At 44.5% G+C, this 21,729-nt stretch overlaps 2 protein-coding genes across 3 annotated transcripts; both read left to right on the forward strand.

Annotated features, from left to right (window-relative positions):
* The first annotated feature begins 13,542 nt into the window (after positions 1-13,542).
* zdhhc4 (zDHHC palmitoyltransferase 4) lies at positions 13,543-16,981 on the forward strand. Of its 2 annotated transcripts, none has more exons than XM_030339586.1 (7): positions 13,543-13,692; positions 13,932-14,061; positions 14,181-14,254; positions 14,380-14,558; positions 15,003-15,128; positions 15,901-16,145; positions 16,557-16,981. In XM_030339586.1, the coding sequence occupies exons 2-7, from the start codon at positions 13,939-13,941 to the stop codon at positions 16,863-16,865; spliced, it is 1,056 nt and encodes a 351-aa protein (XP_030195446.1). In that variant the 5' UTR covers positions 13,543-13,692; positions 13,932-13,938; the 3' UTR covers positions 16,866-16,981. The 2 variants fall into 2 exon arrangements, with proteins under 2 accessions (XP_030195446.1, XP_030195447.1); XM_030339587.1 differs by having other exon boundaries at positions 13,568-13,692; positions 13,889-14,061.
* Positions 16,982-17,850: 869 nt separating this feature from the next.
* On the forward strand, positions 17,851-21,442 carry pgp (phosphoglycolate phosphatase). Its single transcript, XM_030339590.1, has 2 exons — positions 17,851-18,691; positions 20,221-21,442. Exons 1-2 carry the CDS (start codon positions 18,097-18,099, stop codon positions 20,544-20,546), a joined length of 921 nt encoding a protein of 306 aa, XP_030195450.1. The 5' UTR covers positions 17,851-18,096; the 3' UTR covers positions 20,547-21,442.
* The last annotated feature ends 287 nt before the right edge of the window (positions 21,443-21,729 follow it).

A 21,729-nucleotide genomic window follows, 5' to 3' on the forward strand; every position in this document is an offset into this window, starting at 1 on the left:
TTCATGTGAAGCCAGGGGGGTCAGGGTCTACTGACGTATGGAGTGAGTGGCTCCATTAAGCATCATATCAAAAGGAACGCATACGCAAGGATGGTGTCAGCCCACACAAAAGCACTCTGTGCTGTGTGTGTGTGTGTGTGTGTGTGTGTGTGTGTGTGTGTGTGTGTGTGTGTGTGTGTGTGTGTGTGTGTGTGTGTGTGTGTGTGTGTGTGTGTGTGTGTGTCCATCTATTCATCCCTACATACCACTCTACCCAAGAACCTTCCATCCATCCATCCATCTGCCTTTGAGCACACGTCAATACACGTCTTATGTGTTCTGCACATTCCAGACAGCATCTGTTGAAACCATTTCCTCACGACATAAAAGTTTTCTCTTCTAAACTAATTGAGTTCCCTGATTTGGCCTCTTTTTACAAAGAATGACAATCTATATATATCCGTGGGTGGGTGGGTGAGTGGATGAGTGGCTGAGTGGGCAACATAGAGGGGCGGGAGAGAGAGAGAGAGAGAGAGAGAGAGAGAGAGAGAGAGAGAGAGAGAGAGAGAGAGAGAGAGAGAGAGAGAGAGAGAGAGAGAGAGAGAGAGATTCTCAAAAGGGAAGAATGACAGGCAGAAATCTATATAGAGGAGACCTGGTTTCAGTTTTAATGTCTACATGCGGGTGTGTAATGGATCTCAGGCTTTCTAGGCTGACATGCCACTCCTGGACAGTAGAAAATGTAATGTACGTTATATATTTGTGTACTTTAGCGTACTTACTTTACACATAGGGGTGTGATTCTCCAGAGCCAGAATGTATTGCAGTTGTGGTATTGTAAGGCATCTTGCATAAAAGCATCACTAAATGGAAAATATTAATTAATAAGATATTTTATAAATGCTGTAGCGTAAATATGTGAATACAAGATACAGAGTTGAGCATCACCTGCATACTGATTCTAAACCCTAACATTATTCCATTTTATCTATACGTAGCTTCACGTGTTTCTCAACACAAACAGACTAGTGAACACAGTTTAGTGGAATCTCTGCTCTCAATGAGATTGCACATACATGCGATAAGGCAAGCTGATGTGATCCAATATTCTTCCAGAAGCAACGCAGTTCCAATACCGACCTTGTGTTATGGTTCCTGCAGGTAAATCGGAATTATGTGCAGGTGTGAGACTTTTTAATAAACTTGCCTGTGTTGCTTTTTTGTGTAGTTGCTGAGATATCGATTGTATTAGTCGATGGTGACTTAATGAAAATGTTAATGTCCACCCCCGGCCGGACCGGCCCCATTATATCTTGAGGGTAAATCAGCCACATAATTTACAGTTTGGACAGGATGCAATCAACGTACTGGTGAGTAATTCAGCTTTCAGACAGGAATAGAGGAGTTTGAGGCTCATGGTCGTCGGTGATGTTATTGTTCCAAGTAATTTGGTCCACTTCCTGTAGTCCTTTTAAAAAGGCTCACAGTGTAAGACGTAACACTTGATAAGAGTTAACTGTTAATTAAAATCACAAACATTATAGTTATTTATGGGGATTTTCTTTAAAATTCCACTCCTTTTATCATTTACAATCTTCATATTTATCCATCAGCATATCTTGGCGTATGGAACAGCCATAATAAATGACATAGCATAATAAAAAGAACACTCATCAATCTGTATATATTCTGCTTGGTTCCCATTATTGGTTAACACTACATCACACCCCAACCCCCCCCCCCCCCCCCCCCCCCCCCCTTCCCCTTTCAGCTTCTTGGTCAACGTCCAACTGACATCGTCAAGGGAACAGAGTGTCTGCATGTGCTGCGCGTCATTGAAGCAAAGTCAGATGCCTGCTCACTTATCATTCTCTACAGACACAATGGGGTCAGACTCCGACAGGTAAAAACTCAATGACTGGTCTCCAAGGCCACCTGATGATCCGGAGCCATAAATAGAGGACCAATGAAGCCAGCGTTGAACTGCAGGCTCACAAACTCCCGGTTACTAGATATGTCTATATCAAAGTCTATATGTGTTGTACGTCATGGTAGTTAATGTACGCACTTATTGGATGTTGTACGTCCTGGCACTTACAAATAGTACCTAGCATTGTGTAGCATCTTATCCTAGCTATCATGTTGTATACAGGGAATGGGTTAGACTAGCGATTGTAAGGGCTTGGCACTTGTTTCTATGAACATCCTTTCTGTACCGGCTTCAATATATTGTTGTTTCTCTCTCTTCTGACAAATGTACTACTTGTAAGCCGCTTTAGATGACAGCATCTGCTAAATGCCTTAAATGTAAATTAAAATGTATGTCATTAGTTAATGCAAATGTAAACGTATATCCTTAGTCAACTTGTGTGGTGGTGCCTTATCATTTGTTTACCCATGTGCCATGGCAACGGCTGAATCGTTGAGAAGGTTTTAGACTCAATCAATATAAGGTCGCGGGGAGAGGAAGCTCTGTTCGTTTGTATATTTTATTTACGTGACCATTTTTTTGTTATATGTTTACAAAAGAAGAAAAAAAAGAATCAGTTCTCTTGTTTTTGGAATCAGTTCTCGTCGTTCACCTTCGGGATTCGTTTGTTCTGACCGACCCATCACTAAAGGTCACTGATGACTTATTATGGACCGGTCACGTGGAGTTGAATAGAATTACTAAGGGCTGAGTTTCAACATTATGTTCACAGTTCTAATGAATCAATCTCTCAATTAAATTCCAGTTTAAATCACTTTTACTTATCATATCTGTCATAAACAATGGCAAATGCCTACCACATGTTACCAAAGAACAAAGCCATCCCTGTCGTGAGTGTGCATGCTTTGTCTGAAAAACAGCCGAGCAAAACTAAATTATTCATTTGATAATCTGGAGCCGACAAATGTTTAATTTCCCAAAACTAAAAAAGAGAGGGAGAGAGAGAAAGTACGAGAGAGAGAGAGAGAGAGAGAGAGAGAGAGAGAGAGAGAGAGAGAGAGAGAGAGAGAGAGAGAGAGAGAGAGAGAGAGAGAGAGAGAGAGAGAGAGAGAGAGAGAGAGAGAGAGAGAGATAAGAAAGAGAAAGAGATTAGAAAGAGACAGATGAGAGAGATGAGAGAGATGGACACAGAGAGACAGAATGAGAGGCAGAGATGAGAGAGAAAGAGAGTGAGAAAGAGAGTGCGAGAGAGATAATGACAGTGCGTGGGAGTTGGAGAAAAGGGATGAGATAGGAGATAATAGTTTATTCATGTTCTTGTTTGTCAACGACGTGAATAACTGACTTGTCAGCACTAAACTTCACATTTATAGCATGTTTGACACAGCTGAGATCTGCAAGAACAATGCAGATGAATAAAGACTGCTGCAAATTATACCAGGTAGCCGTTACATGCATCTACACTAACAACAGCAATAACCAGAGAACTGGTACCAGGCCAGCATCAACACTAACAACAGCAATAACCAGAGAACTGGTACCAGGCCAGCATCAACAGTAACAACAGCAATAACCAGAGAACTGGTACCACCCTCTACACTAACAAAAACAATAACCTGAGAACTGAGGGGTATTCCACGAACTGAGGTTTAACAAACACAGAGTTAACGCTGAACTCTAGGTTGATTGACCCTGTGCCAACTAAACCAGAGCTGTCGGTTCCACCACACGGGTTATGCATTAGTTCAATCACCACGGGGTTGGTTAACACAGGGTTGTGCGTGTCCACGCCAAACCTATAAAGACGTGATGTATGGATCATGGAAACCCTGATCGAAATGGCAAAAACGGGCCGCTTATTTCAATGAAACGGAACTCCAGGTTCTCCCAGGTTCTCCTATGAGGAGGAGAAGGACATTATCACAAGAATAGGGAACGCTAAAGCCTCTGCAACCCAGAGAACCAAAGCCTGGCAGCGGATCACTGACCGCGTAAATGCGTTAGTTACATGTCAAAAGCATGATTCTTAATATTTGAGTCATGAATCTATTAATACCCCAGTTAAGCATTCTTAATGTTCCTACCACATAACCCTTTTCTTCTAAAAAATATGTACTCCGATGGCTCCCAAGCGGTCAGCGGATCAAGTAAAAATGAAGTATAAAAACATACAAACTGGTAAGCTTTTCCCACCATCGTATTGGTACATTTTGTCAGTCCAGCATTTAAATTGTCATACCATATTTGTCACTCCTGCATTTAAATAAGCCCTTTTTTTTAAGCCAATCGTAAAAAGGCTGACAGTCGGCAGACTGGATCTGGCCCTCAGATTGTCTTGACCCCGGTGGAGGAGCTGGCAATCAACATAAATTCAGGGCACCCTGGCAAGGAGGGGGTACCTGGAGGTACCTCCTCAGAGAGTCAGGGGCCATGTGAGGGTTCCCCACTGGTTGAATGTAGGTTTTTCTGTTTCTCTTGCTTTTTAGATTTTGTTTGTCTTCGAAGTAACACATGCAAACCGTGTGCGTGCCACAGCGCAAATGTTCCAAATGTTTTTTTTTGGTAACTGGGTAGAAAAACTAAAAGTGACAATTCGTCAACTTCACAGATCAAAATGGATTAGTGCTTGTAATGGAGCCGCCGGCTACGATCGAACACTCTCCAGCGGATGTAAGTCCGTTAGGACTATTTATACTTTCGGTTGTAAGCGCCTCTCGGCATAGAACTCAGACAATATTGCTCTTTGTATGATAGGAGGCCGATGAAAATCTTGGTCCGGACCTGGATGGGTCATCTGAAAATGAGTGAACTGAGGCAAGGTCCTCGATTGGTAGTGTTGGCTATGTAAGGCTTGAGAAGGCTATTTAAATGTATTAAAGATTTGCGCGAGAATCTATATCTCTCAAGCAAAAAGTCATCCGGATATGCCAAGATGTCGAGCCGTGGTCTTATTAATCACTCCCGGTGGATTGCACGAACAATTTGTGCTCCGATATCAGCAGTTCTCTCATCAAAACGGCATGCCATTGTGAACACATGATATCTGCTGTGAACGCCGGTTTAAATACCCAAAACCGGGTTATGTTCCAAACTTAACCTGCTCAAAACCTGCTCCGACCAGGTTTGATTCAGAGGATATGTTTCTATAGTAAATAACATACCGTGTTCATTTTGGAGCGGAAAACCTAGGGTTACCGCAAACCGTGAGTTAACTTACCCAGTTATGTGATAAAACCGGCTTTGTGGAATACCCCACAGAGAACTGGTACCAGCATCTACACTAACAACAACAATAACCAGAGAACTGGTACCAGCCTCTAAACCAGCAACAATAACCAGAGAACTTTTGTTTATAATCATGGGACCATGTCGATATAACCAATAGATTATGGTTCAAGCCAGCTAGCTACAGTACTGCTATAATCATCCTAACCAGGTTTAGCTTAGCAGCATGCTGAGCTACTGTGCCCTACATCTGAATGAATGCAGTTGATCCAAGAGAATTGGTTGGCATAATTGAATACTGCAGCATCGGGCAGGAAGGGAGCAAACCAAAAAAACGACCTCCCCTACTGATTTAGATCAGAACAGGCATTATTATTGCATTCCACACACATGCACGCACACACACACAAACACACACAAACACACACACAAACAAATTCATACATACACAGAATCATACGCAGAACAACTAACACACATACAAAAAATAAAAAAGAGAGCTCATGATAAAAACACACTAGACACAAATAAAACACAAAGACCACCCCTCCACAATCAAAACATCTGATTTCTTAAACCTGTGGTGCAAAGGCTCTTTGGAAATCAAACCGTCAACCCTGGAATTGCTGCATCATGTACTAACGGCACCGACACACACACACAGATATCTATAAAGTACACACACACTAATAGAAAGTACACACAAACTAACAAACGTGATGTGAATAAGAATAGCATTAAGCTATACTATAAACTACTGAATTCATTCATACCAAAACCATTGCATTCAACCATACTAAAAACCACTGCAATCATTCATAATGAAATCACTGCAATACTATAAAACACTGCATTGATTCATATTAAAACCACTGCATTCAACTATTATACTATGAAACACTGCATTGATTCATATTAAAAACATTGCATTAAACTTTACTATAAACTAATGCATTTATTTATATTATAACAAATGCATTAAACCAAAAAACACTGCATAATTTATATTAAAACCACTGCATTCAGCTATACTGTAAACCAATCCTTACTTTCATAACATGATTAAGTACTCACCCAAAGCAACTCATGCTTTTTCAACAGGCAGGCATTCCCCAGGTACACATTAGAAGCAGGTAGTGTAGCTTAGCGTAGCGTCTGTTAGGACTATATAGCATTACAGCCAGGTATTGAGCATCCCGCATGCCTTCGTCTAACACACGCCCTCCCAACTGATAGATAAACTAAGGGTCTTCTGCTGTGGGAAAACCAACATGGGAAAACCCAGAGAGCCACCATACAGAGATAGCAGAGAGAGAGAGACCACAGCAGAAAATGAACTGAACACAGCCCCTCTCACACTACCACAGAGAGCAAGAGACGAAGAGAGGGGTAGGGGGACATGAGATAGAGAGGGGGAGAGAGGTGGGGGGGGGGACATGAGAAAGAGGTAGGGGGGGCATGAGCGAGAGAGAGGGAGAGAGAGGGAGAGAAAGCGGTAGGGGGAATATGAGAGAGGGAGAGTGGTAGGAGGGGAATGAGAGAGAGATTGGAGGGGGGATAAGATAAGAAGATAGAGAGATAAACAGAGAAAGGGTGAGAGAAAGAGAGAGGGATTAATATAGAGTGAGAGAGACATGCAGGGAGTCAGGGACATAGAGAAAGAGAACACAATAGATCAGATGACTTTGTGATAGAGAAAAGAGAATAATAGAGTGGGGATGGAGTAAAAGAGAGAGGTTATAGACAGTTATAGAGAGAGGGAAATGGAGAGGAGGGGAAAGAGAGAGTGAGTGAGAGAGTGACACAGAGGAGTAGAGAAAGAGGGACAGAGGAGGGGAAAGATATCGACAGAGACAGAGAGAGGTGAGCGATAGGGGGAATCAGCATTTATTAGGTTGATATTGGTTTAGATTGATTTGTGCAGACAGACGCATGATTGATAACGCCAGCACTACCGGGGGACGTCTGTGGACTCTGAATGATTCATGAGCCACTTGCTGACAATCACTGCCTGACTCAGTCAAACGATTCTGCTTTAAACAACCAGCCACTACTCAACATAGAGTATCATCAAATGTAACAATGATATCGGTTTCTGGATAGAACCATTAAGGATATCTTAGTGTGGTGGGGGCAGGACAGAGTAGTAGATGTTGTGGTATTTGACTCCAAAACTAAAGGTACTGGGTTTGATCCCCAATGTCTCTAAAGTCTTCCTGGCATCCTTAAGCTAGATGCCCTAAGATGTATAGGAATCCCATATAAGACGCTTAGAATAAAAAACGAAATAACAAAATAATAATTAGCATGAAGTCCAGTTGAAATGATAGTTACATCTCAGTAACCAGGAATATCAATTGTGAACAATACAGGTGCAATAGTAAGACACAAGATACAGATAATGCACACAGTTAATTGGAGCCCCTGAGTGCCTTTTGAAACCATTTCTAGGATTCCCAGTGGGCTGACCAATCACACTGTTCTCGGGCATGTCATCCGAGGACATGTCCCGCCCCCTACCGCCTGTGGTTCCAATTATCGTACATGTTCATTAACGTTTCCCTCTGCACATTGTCTCCGTTTTCACCAGCGGCAATCCACAAAGACAGATACGTAATCTATATATATCACCGGTTTGTTTTAACCAAGCACAACGACGAGCACAAAGCCCAACGTGAAAACGAAGTAGCGAAGAAACACTATTTTTCCAGCATTGGTGTGAACGTGTCAGTTTCCGCATATGCTTCGCTCTCCAAACACCACTTTGAAAAATCACCCATTTTAATTGAATCAGTGGGATTACCTTCAAACACATCCAAGTGGTGGTACTGTAGTTGGTGCCAAGCACACACACGCCAAGCTGGGGACTGTGTCCAAGTGTATTTGCTTTACACTATCTCAGATGGAAGGTGGGCGTGGTGGAGGTGGGGGGTGGTGATGGTGCGCGGGTGGTGGGGTTCACCCAGGGTGGCAGATGGAGCCCAAAGTCAGTTGCCTAGTGATTGAGGGTGGGGAACTAAGCGAGACCCCCACCGCCTCCACTCTAATCCCTCCCCAAAACAGGACAAGCAAATGCAAAAGCCGGCTAACAGGGTCATGAAGGATTTCTATCCCAGGAGATTAACATTAGCTTTAATAGGCATAGTGTGGATTAAGGATTGTGAAGAAGACTCAGTTACATAGTTACAGCATGGTCCATTCCAAGTAAATGACATCATTGTATCAAGTGTTACTTTCATTTTGGTGACTTTATAACATGCGTTTGACAAATACTGTGGATATGGTATTTTTCAACCTTGACCAAAGGGCGTTCCTTTTCCCCAAACATCCCAGCATCCGGTGTGAGCCTCTGTGAGATAAAGATCTCATCTTTACCTTATCTCTCTCTTTGGCAGCCGCAGCGAGCCCTCTCCTCCTCTCCCTGTCACAGGCGGTATTCTGTCTGTATCGACCCACTTTGGTGGAGGGTACCGAAATAACCTGGGCAGGAGAACAGCGGCAGTGCAGCTGTACCTGATATTGGAGATGAGCTGTCGCTGTTCGTCCGTGGTCAGGACATCAGGCAGCACTGACGCCAGCCAATCCACCTTCTTCTCCGCCGCGTACTGCTTCAGCACGCCAAACAGCCTCTCCTTCACCTCCGGCTCGTCCCCGAGGATCTGCTCGATCTGATGGATGGAGGAGACGACGTGTTGATGCCACTTTGCAAGGAGAGAGGTGTCCTCATCATGCAAAACGTTCTCGCTAAGATTCTTGTGGGCTTTGATTGGTTTGATGAGTCATTCTAATACTAATTTCATCCTGGGTTATATCGTAGAAGATAAGTATTTCGATTATTTACAATCTGCTGAACCACCTGGCATCCGTGCTCACCTCCCACACGCACACGCACACGCATACGCACACGCGCACGCACACGTACACGCACACACACACGCACACACACGCACACACACACACACACACACCTCAGAACTAATCTCAACATCATAAAGGCAAAGTCCTCTCACCCTGCGGTTGAACTCCAGGGCCTTGTGTTTGCGGTCCATCTTGGGGCCCTCCCCACCGCCCAGCGTGCTGACCTCGATGCCGCTGTTGCGTTTCTGCCTGGGGCCCAGACACAGAACCCCCAGCCGCAGGGTCCGTCCCTGGGAGGACTTGATTAGCGTGGCCGCCATCTCGTGCTGCCGGACCGGGATGCCGTTGACCTCCATGACGTAGTCCCCGGCCCGCAGGCCACTGCGGCCCGCCGGGGAGCACGGGGAGCAGTCGTCCACCAGCAGGGGGCAGTCTCCTACGATGGTGAAGCCGAAGCGACCATCCGGGCCTGGGATGATGTCCATCTGGGGAGAATGGCGAGGGTGATGGTACACACTGGGTGGGCTGCGTTGTGATATTACGACAATAGCAACTGTAAAATAATTGGGGCATGATTGGTGTAGCGCATCATCATGCAAGATGACTAGCCCCTAGCTGTTCATCGACGGCAAATATCCCATAGTAACATTACATCAAAAACAACCGCTAAGTTGTTTAAATAATTTATTGTCAAAAATAAGAAGTTTCTCTGCCCTATGAAAGAAATACTGAAATATGGTGATTGCAAGAAGATGTTATCGAGAATGACACTCTACTGTCTTCAATCAAGGAGACAATCAAGCGTTCTCCCCTGTGTGAGACCTGCTGGATGCGCGACACCACTCCGATGCTGGGCGGGATGTTCTTCTGGGTCTGGGCGATGGCGGCCACGGCCTGAGCCCCCAGCGTGGACACGTTCTGGCCCTCGATCTCCAGCACCTGGTCCCCGGGCTGCAGGCCGGCCAGGTGGGCACTGCTGCCCTCCTCCACAGACAGGATGTAGGTGGGGCCGGTCCCACCCATCTTGAAGCCGAAATCCTCCGGCCAGCCCTGATTGGACGACGGCATGTTGAGGACTGTGAGGGAGTGGAGGGGAGGGGGAGATTTAGGTTTGGTTAGCATCGAATCAACAAGAAGTAAAGGGGACCAAAATGGATGCGTCGTCGCACATCATTCCTTCATCACAACGTCCTTCGTCGTATGTAACGCACGTCGAAATAACGTCGGAGTAGCTGTTTTTCTCCACGCCGGGCCAAAGCTATACTGGTACAAACTATATAATAAATCACAAACCACACACACATACACGGATGGTGAACTCCTACAGACATAAACATGAACATGAAAGTCGAAAGACATACCCTTTGCTGACAGTGATGTCAAACTTAGCATCTCCCAGCCAATTCTAACATGTCATATAAGAAGAAGGTTAAAGCGCTCGTCGTGCGTGTTCACTCTCCGAGGTGGTGCCGTCGACTGCGCTGTAGGTGACCCTCTCTGAGCTGAACTATGACAGCCTCAGAGAGCCCTGACCTGGTTCACCGTTCACAGCAGGCAATCACATTAGCAGCAGAGCAAGAGACAAAGTCTGGCGGATGCAGATTGCTCCAAGTATTTCTGTGATTACACGTCTGTAAACTGACACATCTGTGAGGTGAAGGTGAGGTGGATATTTTCAAAACTAAACTATCCCCTAGGGGTACAGGTTTTATGTATCATATCGGTGTCAATCATGCCCCTGTCAAATGGCACGATTACGAAAACCTTGACATCCTTCTCTATTCAAGCTACAGTTCTGCAGTGATTATGAAGAGATTCCACCCTGGGATTTCACCCCCTGGACAAAAAGCAGATGGGAGACTTACAAAAATCTTTCGGAGGATACGTCGACCCCCGCTTGCCCTGGCGGAAGGAGTATCTCCCCTTTTGGTTCTGCAAGAACTTCTTCATCTTGAATTGTTAAAAATGATAGCACCAATCAATAGTAAATTTCTGCGATACCATCCACACTCTCGACCAGAGTAGAAAGAAAAGTTGAAGATAGGGAGGACGCCCTCTTTCCAGACTCTGGGACACAAAAATAAAGGCCCTTGGGTCAACAGGAGGGAGTGAGGATCAAAGCTCGGCCTCGCCGCGTGCGCTCAGCCAAAACGGGAGCGGAAGCCGCGTGGTCGCCGCAGCCTCCCCAGCATGGGGTGACGGTGCACAAAATGCCGGGTGAACAGTCATGACTGCGAGCATGCGTGGGTCCAGTCACAACCGCTGAGCACTTCTCATCCCTGAGACCGGCTCCGGGTTTCGTGCACGTGTAAAAAAAAAAGAGGGAAAAAAAAGCACACCCCCACCACCACCACCACGTTGAAAAACTGGGACGTGCGCCGAATTATTTTTCTTAATCATTCTCTCTCCCTCGCTCTCTCTTTCTCTCTCGCTCCCAAAGAAGGTGTAGTGAGACCTCGTTTCTTCTATAAATACACCCGTGTCGCTTCTTCCAGCCTCCGCCCCTCTTGGCTAGAAGGCTCTCAGAGGGGCCGAGCCTGCTGATGGCCCAGAATCCCTTCCAACGCCACCATTCTTCATGAGCACTAATTGGGACGTATGCATGTCCATAATGGTGCACGTGCTAGCATGTGTGCGTGCCTGTGTGTGTGTGGGTGTGCATGGAATATGTATGTGTCCATGCAGGCCCGAATGGTTTGGTCCGGGATAAGGAGAAGTAGGGGCAGTTGAATTCTTTATCCAGTAGTAGGATTACGACTAGGATTAAAGGGGGGGGGTGGTCTGAGATTCAAGTCTTCATGTCTCATCCTCCACCCCCTAGAGAGCCTACCTCCCTAAGCCCCTACCGCCCCCCCCCCTAGGAGCATGAGGTCTGTGTGGCTATGTCCACACACCCCCCTCTACCTGATCCACTGAGCAGATCCACTCCATAGATTGGGCTTTTCTTAAGCAGTCCCTATACCAGCACTGCTTTCAGGAAGTAAAGAGTGTTTTCATCGGGGGACACACTTATCATTGAGTGGTGGGAGTGAGAGTGTATGCAGTAACAATGCAGTAGAAGTGGAATAAAGACAATGTAAGACGGCTGGCAGACAGTAATAGCCTTGGACTTCACACTTGGATTCAATGAAATTGCATTCTCCTTCTGAGAATAAGAGAATAAGATAGAATGAATCTATTATCGCTAGATGTCAACCCGTTCTTAATTAGTCATGAGCGATATAAAGCATGCTCATGGTAGGTGCAAAGACAATGGCCGAGGGCTGCAGTACCATTGATGCTGGCGTTGAAAAATTGGTCTGAGTTTCCCCCATATAAATATCTGAATAGGGTATTTGGATGTAGTTGTTGGTAAGGTGGACCTAGGATTCCACAGCCTCTCCATCTAGAATCTATAACAGCAGTGGCGCACTCCGATCAAGCATCTATTCTTATGCAGCCAAGAGACATGGTGGTCTATAGTTGTTGGTAAAGTAATGGCCTAGGGGCCTTTAGAGCGTTTCATTTGGAGAAAGTAAACTATAAGGAGAGTAGAAATGGTCTAACAGCCACTTTTAACAACCATTGCCGAACAACTGTGAGGTATTTCCGGCATATAAAGCCACAGTTGAATTAAATGATGGTAAAGGGAGAAAAGGAGGGTTATTTTAGAGATGCGAGTCCAACCTCCTGTGTAATCATAGACACAGCAGCACAATAAGGAATGCCTAGTCCAGCACTCACACTGAATAATTAAGGGCAAGTGGTTGTATTTCCAAACAGCCTCTGTTCACTTCAGTTAACTCTCCTCTTACACTTTTCAGCGAAAATGGTTACACTGCCAAGTAACTTACGAGGACATTTCAGACGCAATTGAACACACTGTTAAATAGTGTCTTATGGCTTCCACGCTCAGAACATGATGAATATTCATAAATTCAAAACAATGAAATCAAATGTGCATTTGCTCTTATTTTTACCGCTGTACCACGTGGCCTACAGCCAAATAAATTAAATGATTGAAATAAACATGTTTTAAGAGTATTCGATGTCGAACAGCTATTAATCACGAATAGTCTCGTCTATGCTAAATACATATTTTCTCTCAAGCCATTCCATGCATTTTCTTTCCATACTAATTTAAACTTTTTCTTTGTGTCTTATTCTTACCTTAATAAACTGCATTCATAGACGTGCGGTCTGCCCCTCCACAACCACCGGACCTCTCTACCTCCGCGCCGCTCGGCCTACAGAAGCGCATAAACAGCAACAACATCCAACAGGTGGCATGGCATGTTCTTTTTTTTTTGGTGCAACACAGAACCGAACCGGTGAAAAATAAAATAAAATAAAAAACAATCTGTCTTTGAAATAGGCTACGTTGTATTTCCTCCATTAGAATGACTAAACGAATTAAATTATTAGTAAATAGTGAAATGAAAAAATTAAGTAATGAAATCATTTACGTTTTCATATTATGCTTTAATGTGCCATTTGTACACCTTCCTAATTGTAAGCGTGTACATTTGTTACGATTAAAACAACTATAAAATAAATTATGTAAGCGCTCTTTGAATAGTAGGAATTAACCCAAATGGTAGCTGGGAATTAGCCGCATGAATGCTAAGGAAGTGTTGTGGCCAAGGGACCCAGGAGAATGAGCCGACACAGAAGCGGGTGGCTACAACCTCCACTGTTCATCTAAATGATGCTAACTTAAAGTAAGTTGTGGGACACTTAATATGGATAATGCCTTTTTGTTACCAGGCAGCGTTTCAACTGTAGTAGTTGAAACGCTGCGGTGTGTTTGTATGGCGTTACTGACGTCAAACTTCTCGGAGCTAACGTTAACTTAATTGTACATTTGAAGTTCTCTTTACCTAATAATAAACCGTACATATCTTTCATACATATGAGCATCCCATGTCGGTTCGCCGTTGTTCACACCTGTTGTGTGAAGGTGAACCATGGATTTCCTCACCCTCTTCGCCGTCTATGTTGTGGTGATCCTGACGTGTATCGCTCTGGTTTGCAAGTACTCGGGCCAGCAACAAACGCCTTTTGGTGTAATATTCAACTGTATTTCAAGGGTAAGAATGGATACCAACTTATTGTATTTCTGCTTAATGGCACTGTTTAGTAACGTTACTGGTTTCTGAGGTAGGAATCATCCTGTGGCTTAACAAGACTATTACCTTTTAATGACCAGGTAACCGCACCATTTGTACCAGTATGGCTTCAAAGGTTGTCGCAGAGAAGTTTGCATGGTCTCTTCCATCAAAGGTAGGTTATTCAGTATAAAAAGTATGTTAAAACAACTATAGGAAAACGTATCCTATGTTGATGTGTACGTCGTTGTTATGTTCTATGCTTTCATTCATGTCCTCGTCTGGCTTATCTAATTTAAGGAACCGCACCTTCATCTACCTCCATCTGCTGTTGGAGCTGTTGGCCTACGGAGAGTTTAGCTATGAGGTGTTTGGCTTCTGCAGGGATATGGACACCACTCTCACTAGCCTGTCAGTGCCTTACATCCTGCTGGCTGTGAAGACCTACTTGTTCTACCTTTGCATCACCACTGATCCAGGTAACGCCATTGTTCAATTCATTGGGGCAATGCATTGCAATGACCACCGAGATATATATGAGTGTGATTCCTGCAAACAAAGTATAAAGCATGTGGCTGTGTCAATACAGTATTGGTGTGGAGATAACGAGTACTCCTTTATCATGCAAACCACCGTAGTCAACCATTGCCCTCACCTTAATCTTATTCTGATGATTATATCAATTTCTGAGCAATGAGTGTGCAGTCCATCTTGAAAACTACCTAGTTTAAGTAACGCTCTGGTGCCGACAATAAGAATGTAATCTCCCTTGAGTCAACTGTGGTTATAGTTGGGTCTATTGTGTTCCTCACACTTTGTGTGTGTGTACTAAGTGATGATGGTGCATAGTGTATCTGGCGAGGACTGATTAGGGCAGTGTGGATTTGTCAACCCTATGCCCTTTTCAACCTTGGCTCCACCAGGCACAGTCACGCAGGCCAAGATGTCTGGCCAGCTCTCCATCTACCCTTATGACCGAAGGATGTTCCACCCTGGGGTGCCTTGTCCAACCTGCCAACTGGTCAAACCGGCTCGCTCCAAACACTGCAGTACGTATATGTTCGTCAAAGTCCCATCCGGCTGAATACAAAATGTCCTTGGCAATAAAGAAATAACAAGGTATTAGCAAGGGAAATGTTGAGTATATTCAACATATCCAACAGCCAAATGTTTAGTTATTCAGTATAGTAATACAATGAATATATTTAGCAGACCCTTTTATCCAAAGCTAAGTTCGGCTACCGCTCATTAAAGAGCAGGCAGGTATCATACTTCACCTACTGAAGGTAGGCTACGAATATCCGATCTCAGACCCAGTGCCTTTCGGCTAGGAGCTTACCTCCCTACCCACCTGACCAGGGGGTCAGCAACCTTTTCAACATGCAGTGCCAGTTTGACATTTTCTCGTTAATGAGTGTACCTTAAGCAACACTATATTAAAATTAAGCTGAATAATGACGGGTTAAAAACTATTAATTGATCCCATTTCAGAACACTGCTTTCTGTAACTAATTTAAACATATTTGCACTGGGAGGAAATGCCCAAAACAGAATAAAGTGCAAAAAAAAATCATCATTTTTTAACGATTTTCTTTTCAAGTGTGCCAATCATTATGCTGCCCCGTGTAAGTGGCACACGTGCCTAGGGTTGCCGACCCCTGCACTAGACTGTCCTGCTACATTATCGTTAAATGTGACTTATTAGTTATAGATATGTATACCAAACCCTACCCCTTCCCTTTTCTAACCATGAAATCCTATACTTCCCTTTTATTGTGCTTAACTACCGAACGAATGACCAACTTGTTTAACTCCAATCAGGAGTGTGCGACAGGTGCGTCCAGCGCTTTGACCACCACTGCATCTGGGTGAACAACTGCTTGGGGGCCCGCAACACGCGCTACTTCATCCTCTACCTGATGAGCGTGTGCGCCATGGCGGGGAGCATGGCGCTGCTGACGGGTGACATGCTTCTCCACGCCGTGCTCCGCTCGGGGCTCCTGAGGTCGTCCTACATGGACGGGCAGGGCCAGCGGCAGCAGGCGGGGCCCCTGTTTGTCTTCCAGGTACTGCCATGTTGGATTGTTGAGGTTCTTTTTGTGTTGAGCCCCGCCCCTCTCCACGATATTGTTATTGTCGACTAAGTCGTTTTTGATCTGTGCCGATTTTGATTTACCAAATTTGAGGTTAATTTAAGATTTGGTTTAAGAAAATACTCTGAAAGTAAGTTGCCCGTAAAATGCTATTTAAAATCTGTGAAAGGATTTTATGAGAAACCACATTTGAGTTTTATCATAACTTATTTTCCTAGCCAGTATGAATTTGAGGGAAAGTAAATAATAAGTTCGTGCAAGCATGTTACTAGGCAGAAGACAATTCATCTAAGTTCCTAAGATGGATAGTATCCTTTAAAATACATATTCTCTTAATATTTGTTTTTGGTTTTCCCCTACCTTCCCTCCCCTACCGACCATCAGCATCTATTCCTCACCTTCCCCCGAATCGTCTTCATGCTGGGCTTCCTGGTGTTTGTGTGTCTCCTGCTGGCCGGCTACGCCCTGTTCCACTGCTACCTGGCCCTGGTCAACCAGACCTCCAACGAGTGGTACAAGGGCAGAGGCATGGTGTGCCAACACTGCCACCCCAACAATCCGGCCACCTCAGCAGACAGCCACTGTGGCCCCGCCCCCGACCGTTCTAGAAGACACTTCTACAGTCGAGGCATGTGGAGGAATCTAGGGGAGATCTTCTTCCCTCTCTGTCCTGTGCATAAGAAAGACAATTGAGGCAATGGTCATTTGGACACTGCTTTGCAGTGTGTTCAAGTTGTGTTTTATAGTTTTTCGAATTTGACACCTAAGGGATGTGGATATTTAAATAAAGGTGCTTTTATAAACAAAAAGGTGTAATTCTTTTTGGGATGTCAGACTACAAATAACATGTCAGACTACTGTAAATTTCCTGTCTGAGTCCTAAGACGCACACCATTCAACTATCAGTCCTACTAAGTTGAATAGACTAATTGAACCCTAGTGGTTCATCGGTTTTTGTGTGTTTTTTCTCTGTGTATAAGAATTGTTACTTTTAAATTAAGGTATGTGGTGATTTCATTTTAGAAGAAATTCAGAACATCTATCTTGGGTGTTGAAATAAGAATCAAAAGGTACAATCTAGGGAACTTTCTGAGGTAATCTGTTTTCAGGTCTATAAACTAGTTACTACAATACATTAACCTAAACAGCTTCTACAATCGCTGTAACATCGCAATGACCGCCTCCATTATAGAAGCATATAGCAATAAGCATTTTAATAATAGTTATAATGTATTTTGGTCATTGTTTAGAAATTCATAGTGAAATGATTTGATATTATGGGGAACATTGTGTTCTCGTGCAAGACATGGCCAAACAAGGTTTTCTTTACTTATGGTATATTTAGATTCATTTAGGACTTCTACAGTAGGCTACTATTATTCTAATGACTCCCATATCGCATTCAGATGTACAAGCCTTTGGCTAATTACGGCTTGTAAATCCGAATGATGGCGGCACTGCGCGTGATTCCTTTAGCTCGAGCGGCAGCCGAATAGTGGAAGAAGAGTGCTAACGGACTTAAACGTGCCGCCATGACTTGGGCTACTTCTGTTCCATGGTTTACAATACTTAGTTATTGACAAAGGTTAAATTTTCGGTCGAGACACCCAAATCATAACTCCTCCCTTTCACTCGTGTTTGACAGCTTCAAGCCTCCCTTGTGCTCTTCCCCTTTAAGCCGGCACGGAAGTAAAACGGCACAATTTAAATTGATGCAGCACTGGAAGGTCAGGTATTACCCATGGATGTTGAATTACAACATACCAAATACGGCAAATAAATCCATTACTTACTCTGCATGCCTCACTCGCTCGTAGTAAGTTGAGTGGACTGTTACAACCGGCTTACGGAACGACGTATGAGCCGACGGCGTCAGACAGATTGATTTTAATAAGGTAGTACAGTAGCACGATCATCTCATACGATGGCTGGTTCAAAATGCACGCGGCTGAACGGCGCCCTGATCAAGCAGGTCCTGGACAGCGTAGACAGCGTCCTGTTCGACTGCGACGGGGTCATCTGGCGAGGGGACAGCGCTGTGCCCGGTGCAGCGGAGGTGATCAATCTACTCAAGAAACACGGCAAGAACGTGTATTTTGTCACCAATAACAGCAGCAAGACCAGAAAGCTGTACGCGCAGAAAATGGGACGCATGGGATTTAACGTGAAAGAGGAGGACGTTTTCGGCACCGCGTACTGCACGGCTATGTATCTCAAGACGGTCGCTAATTTTAAGGGCAAAGTGTATCTTATCGGAAGCAATGCGTTGAAGCAAGAGCTGGAAGATGTGGGCATACAGCAAACTGGTGTGGGACCTGATCATATATCTGGCGCGCAGAGTGATTGGGCCAATGTATCCCTGGACGCGGAGGTCAAGGCGGTTGTGGTGGGCTTTGACGAGCACTTCAGTTACATGAAGGTTAACAGGGCCATGCAGTACCTCAACGATCCCAGTTGTCTATTCGTCGCGACCAACACAGACACCAGACTACCGCTGGAAGGTGGCAAGGCTGTCCCAGGTAACTTCAGAGTCTATTTACTGTGACACTTAGTTGAAGTAGGCAGATAGGCCTATGGTATTAGTGCATTTATTTTACAGCCTGGCTTAATCAGACCGGCAGCATCAAAACTTTAAAATGGAATCCAACATAACATAACTTTATTTCCTCAAGGGGGACTTTTTGTACATATTCACAGGCTCGGCGAAAAAAGTACAGTTCAGTGTTCCCTCTTCATGCACCCCGCAGTGGCACAGCGCCACTGCCGGATTACTAGCGCCAAGTCATGCAAAACAAATGGATTTATATGTGATATGCATACTTTAGAACTATAAACCATGTTGGGCGCCCTATTTGTTTCATAAAAAAAGTGTATTTATTTATTAATATACATGCATACATTACATACATACATACATACATACATACATACATACATACATACATACATACATACATACATACATACATACATACATGGACGGTGATGGTTCATCCAAACACCTTCCAACTAGTTTTTGAAAGTGCCTGCCCAATTCCAATGACACATATGGTTCTGTGTAACAAGCCATCTGGTGCTGCAGGTTAACTGCAACCTCCTCAACTGTTACATTGTAAATGTTGTAATAGAGGAAGTATTGTGGAAAAGTACAGACCGCTCAATATTGTTCTGTTATGTAATAATTAACACTATCGCAGGCGATTTCTAGTTATGTATTACTATTATAACCTTGTTTCATACCATTACTGTTGGAATGTACCAGAGCCTTACTGGAACCAGTGATTAGAATCAGACCTCTGTTGCAAGTGCCCACACCGTCATCGACATGGTGCACCTCACACTCAACTCAGCGCCACTGCTGCAAAGACTTGAAGGGGAAACACTGGCGATGCAAAACATGAAGTGTACATACAAAACAGCCCTACAATAACCCACTGTCACATAACACACGTGTGACCTGTTATGATAAACCCAATCCCATCATCCAGGTCAGCCTCTGACTGTCCAATCCTTCTACCTTGTGTTGATCAGATGTAGGGATGAATTAAGAACCATGCATCACCTAGTAAGCATGCTTAAACCGGATTTCTGGCATGAATCATCAATTTGCCGATAACAGATAAGACTTGGTTAATGCGCACAAGGCGTACAGATAAGCGTTTATCTGTACGTTTATCTGTACGTTTATCTGTTCATCTGTGTGTTTTGGATAGGGCCTTACCTCAAACCATGCTATACACAATATAAACTGCACCATGTGTATGTAAGAAATCAAATCTACTTTATTCATATAGCACAGCCGGTTCCACTCCTTGCAAGTGATGGAATGGAAAGTTTTAAGAGTGTTGGACTCTCCAGGGAAACATGACTAACTATGCTCATTATATGACATAATTGGATAAAACGCGTCTGCTGAATGGCAAATAATGTATCGTGCACAGCTTGACGTGACCAGACTGTCACTGTACTCGGTGTCTTTTTAACCCAATAGCTCTGGTGATAGACCTGTCAGAGGAAGGACCATAACATGGCTGTCTCTCCTTCCCAGGTACGGGCTGCCTGGTGACCGCGGTGGAGATGGCGGCCCAGCGGCAGGCGCAGAAGGTGGGCAAGCCCAACGGCTTCATGGTGGACTGCGTGGCGTCGCAGTGCGGCCTGGACCGCAGCCGCTGCATGATGGTGGGCGACCGCCTGGACACTGACATCATGCTCGGCACCAACTGTGGCCTGAAGACGGTGCTCACCCTGACGGGGGTGAACACGCTGGCGGACGCCCAGGCCCACCAGGGCAGCGGGTGTCCCGAGAGGCAGAAGATGGTCCCCGACTACTACGTGGAGAGCATCGCCGATCTCCTGCCCTTTCTCCAGGGGTAGGCGCCTTGGATAACGGCCCCTCTGGTCAACTCCCATCCTGCCCTGCTGTGGTCGACGGTAGCTCATGCGGTCCACTGTTGTGATACATGGTGAAGTTCATCTCTTTGATGCAAATTGATCTCTTTAATGCACCTGCTTATGTTTAATGCTATTGCGCCGGTGGTGTGGGGTGGTTATGCCCAATCATCACGCAACACCAATCAGCCAATAGCTATCAACCTAGCGCTGCTAATCTGTGGTTTGACGTGAGCTGTTGTAATTTGAGACCTAAGGGAGGCTAGAGAGCTTTACGAAAAAAATCCCACACATATTCAACTCCAACTGTTTCAGTATCAATTGACTGATCGACAACACGTGAACAATGTGCAGTATTGTTTTTTTTAATCAAATTTAGCGTGTGTTTCTTAAAATGACAAAAGGTGTTGTGTGTACTCTCCGTTCTTTTTCTGTGATGCAATCACTACATGCTTAAGCAATGATGTCGATGTGCTGATGGATTTCTCAAGTTGTGTGGTTGAAGCTGACCAGTTTGGTTGGTTTCAATCAAGTGATGTGTCACTACTAGACAGACACAGTGACTAGAGTGCATCATCATATAATTATCTTTTAAAGTATGTACAAATTTGTTCAAACTAATAACACAGGATATAGCTATATTAAAGTGTCTATTCACAAATGAAATTGGAGCGGGTAATGTTGTAAGCACTGTTTGCATGTGTAATTATTAAAGAACAATATATATATTCTAGGGAGATATTGCTATTTTAAAGGAGTTTGTATTTTTCTCTCTGTTGTCAGTCATCCTCCATCCTTGTCTCCTCAAGCCATCCAGGAGCAAACTCACTGATCAAATTCACAAAATAAAACCTCTACTTTTATTTAAAAAAACAAATCTACCTCTGCTGTCTCATTACTGGTGCAGTCACAAGTGCAACCACCACCTCCCCGCCCTCCATTGTCATTGTTAATCCCTGGGGCTTGGAAGTCACCTTGGGCTGCTGTCAGCGCCTGGGCGGCCCTGGCCAGCGGAACCTCATATTGCCTCTCATGTCGTGTTGACGGAGAGCCTGCTCAGCCACGGCCACCCTCTTGTTCTTTGTCTGGGAAGGAAGGCCTAGCCAATGGCTGTCACGTGTGTGTGTGTGTGTGTGTGTGTGTGTGTGTGTGTGTGTGTGTGTGTGTG

The sequence above is a fragment of the Gadus morhua genome, chromosome 18 (assembly GCF_902167405.1).
Source record: "Gadus morhua chromosome 18, gadMor3.0, whole genome shotgun sequence".
Lineage (NCBI taxonomy): Eukaryota > Metazoa > Chordata > Actinopteri > Gadiformes > Gadidae > Gadus > Gadus morhua.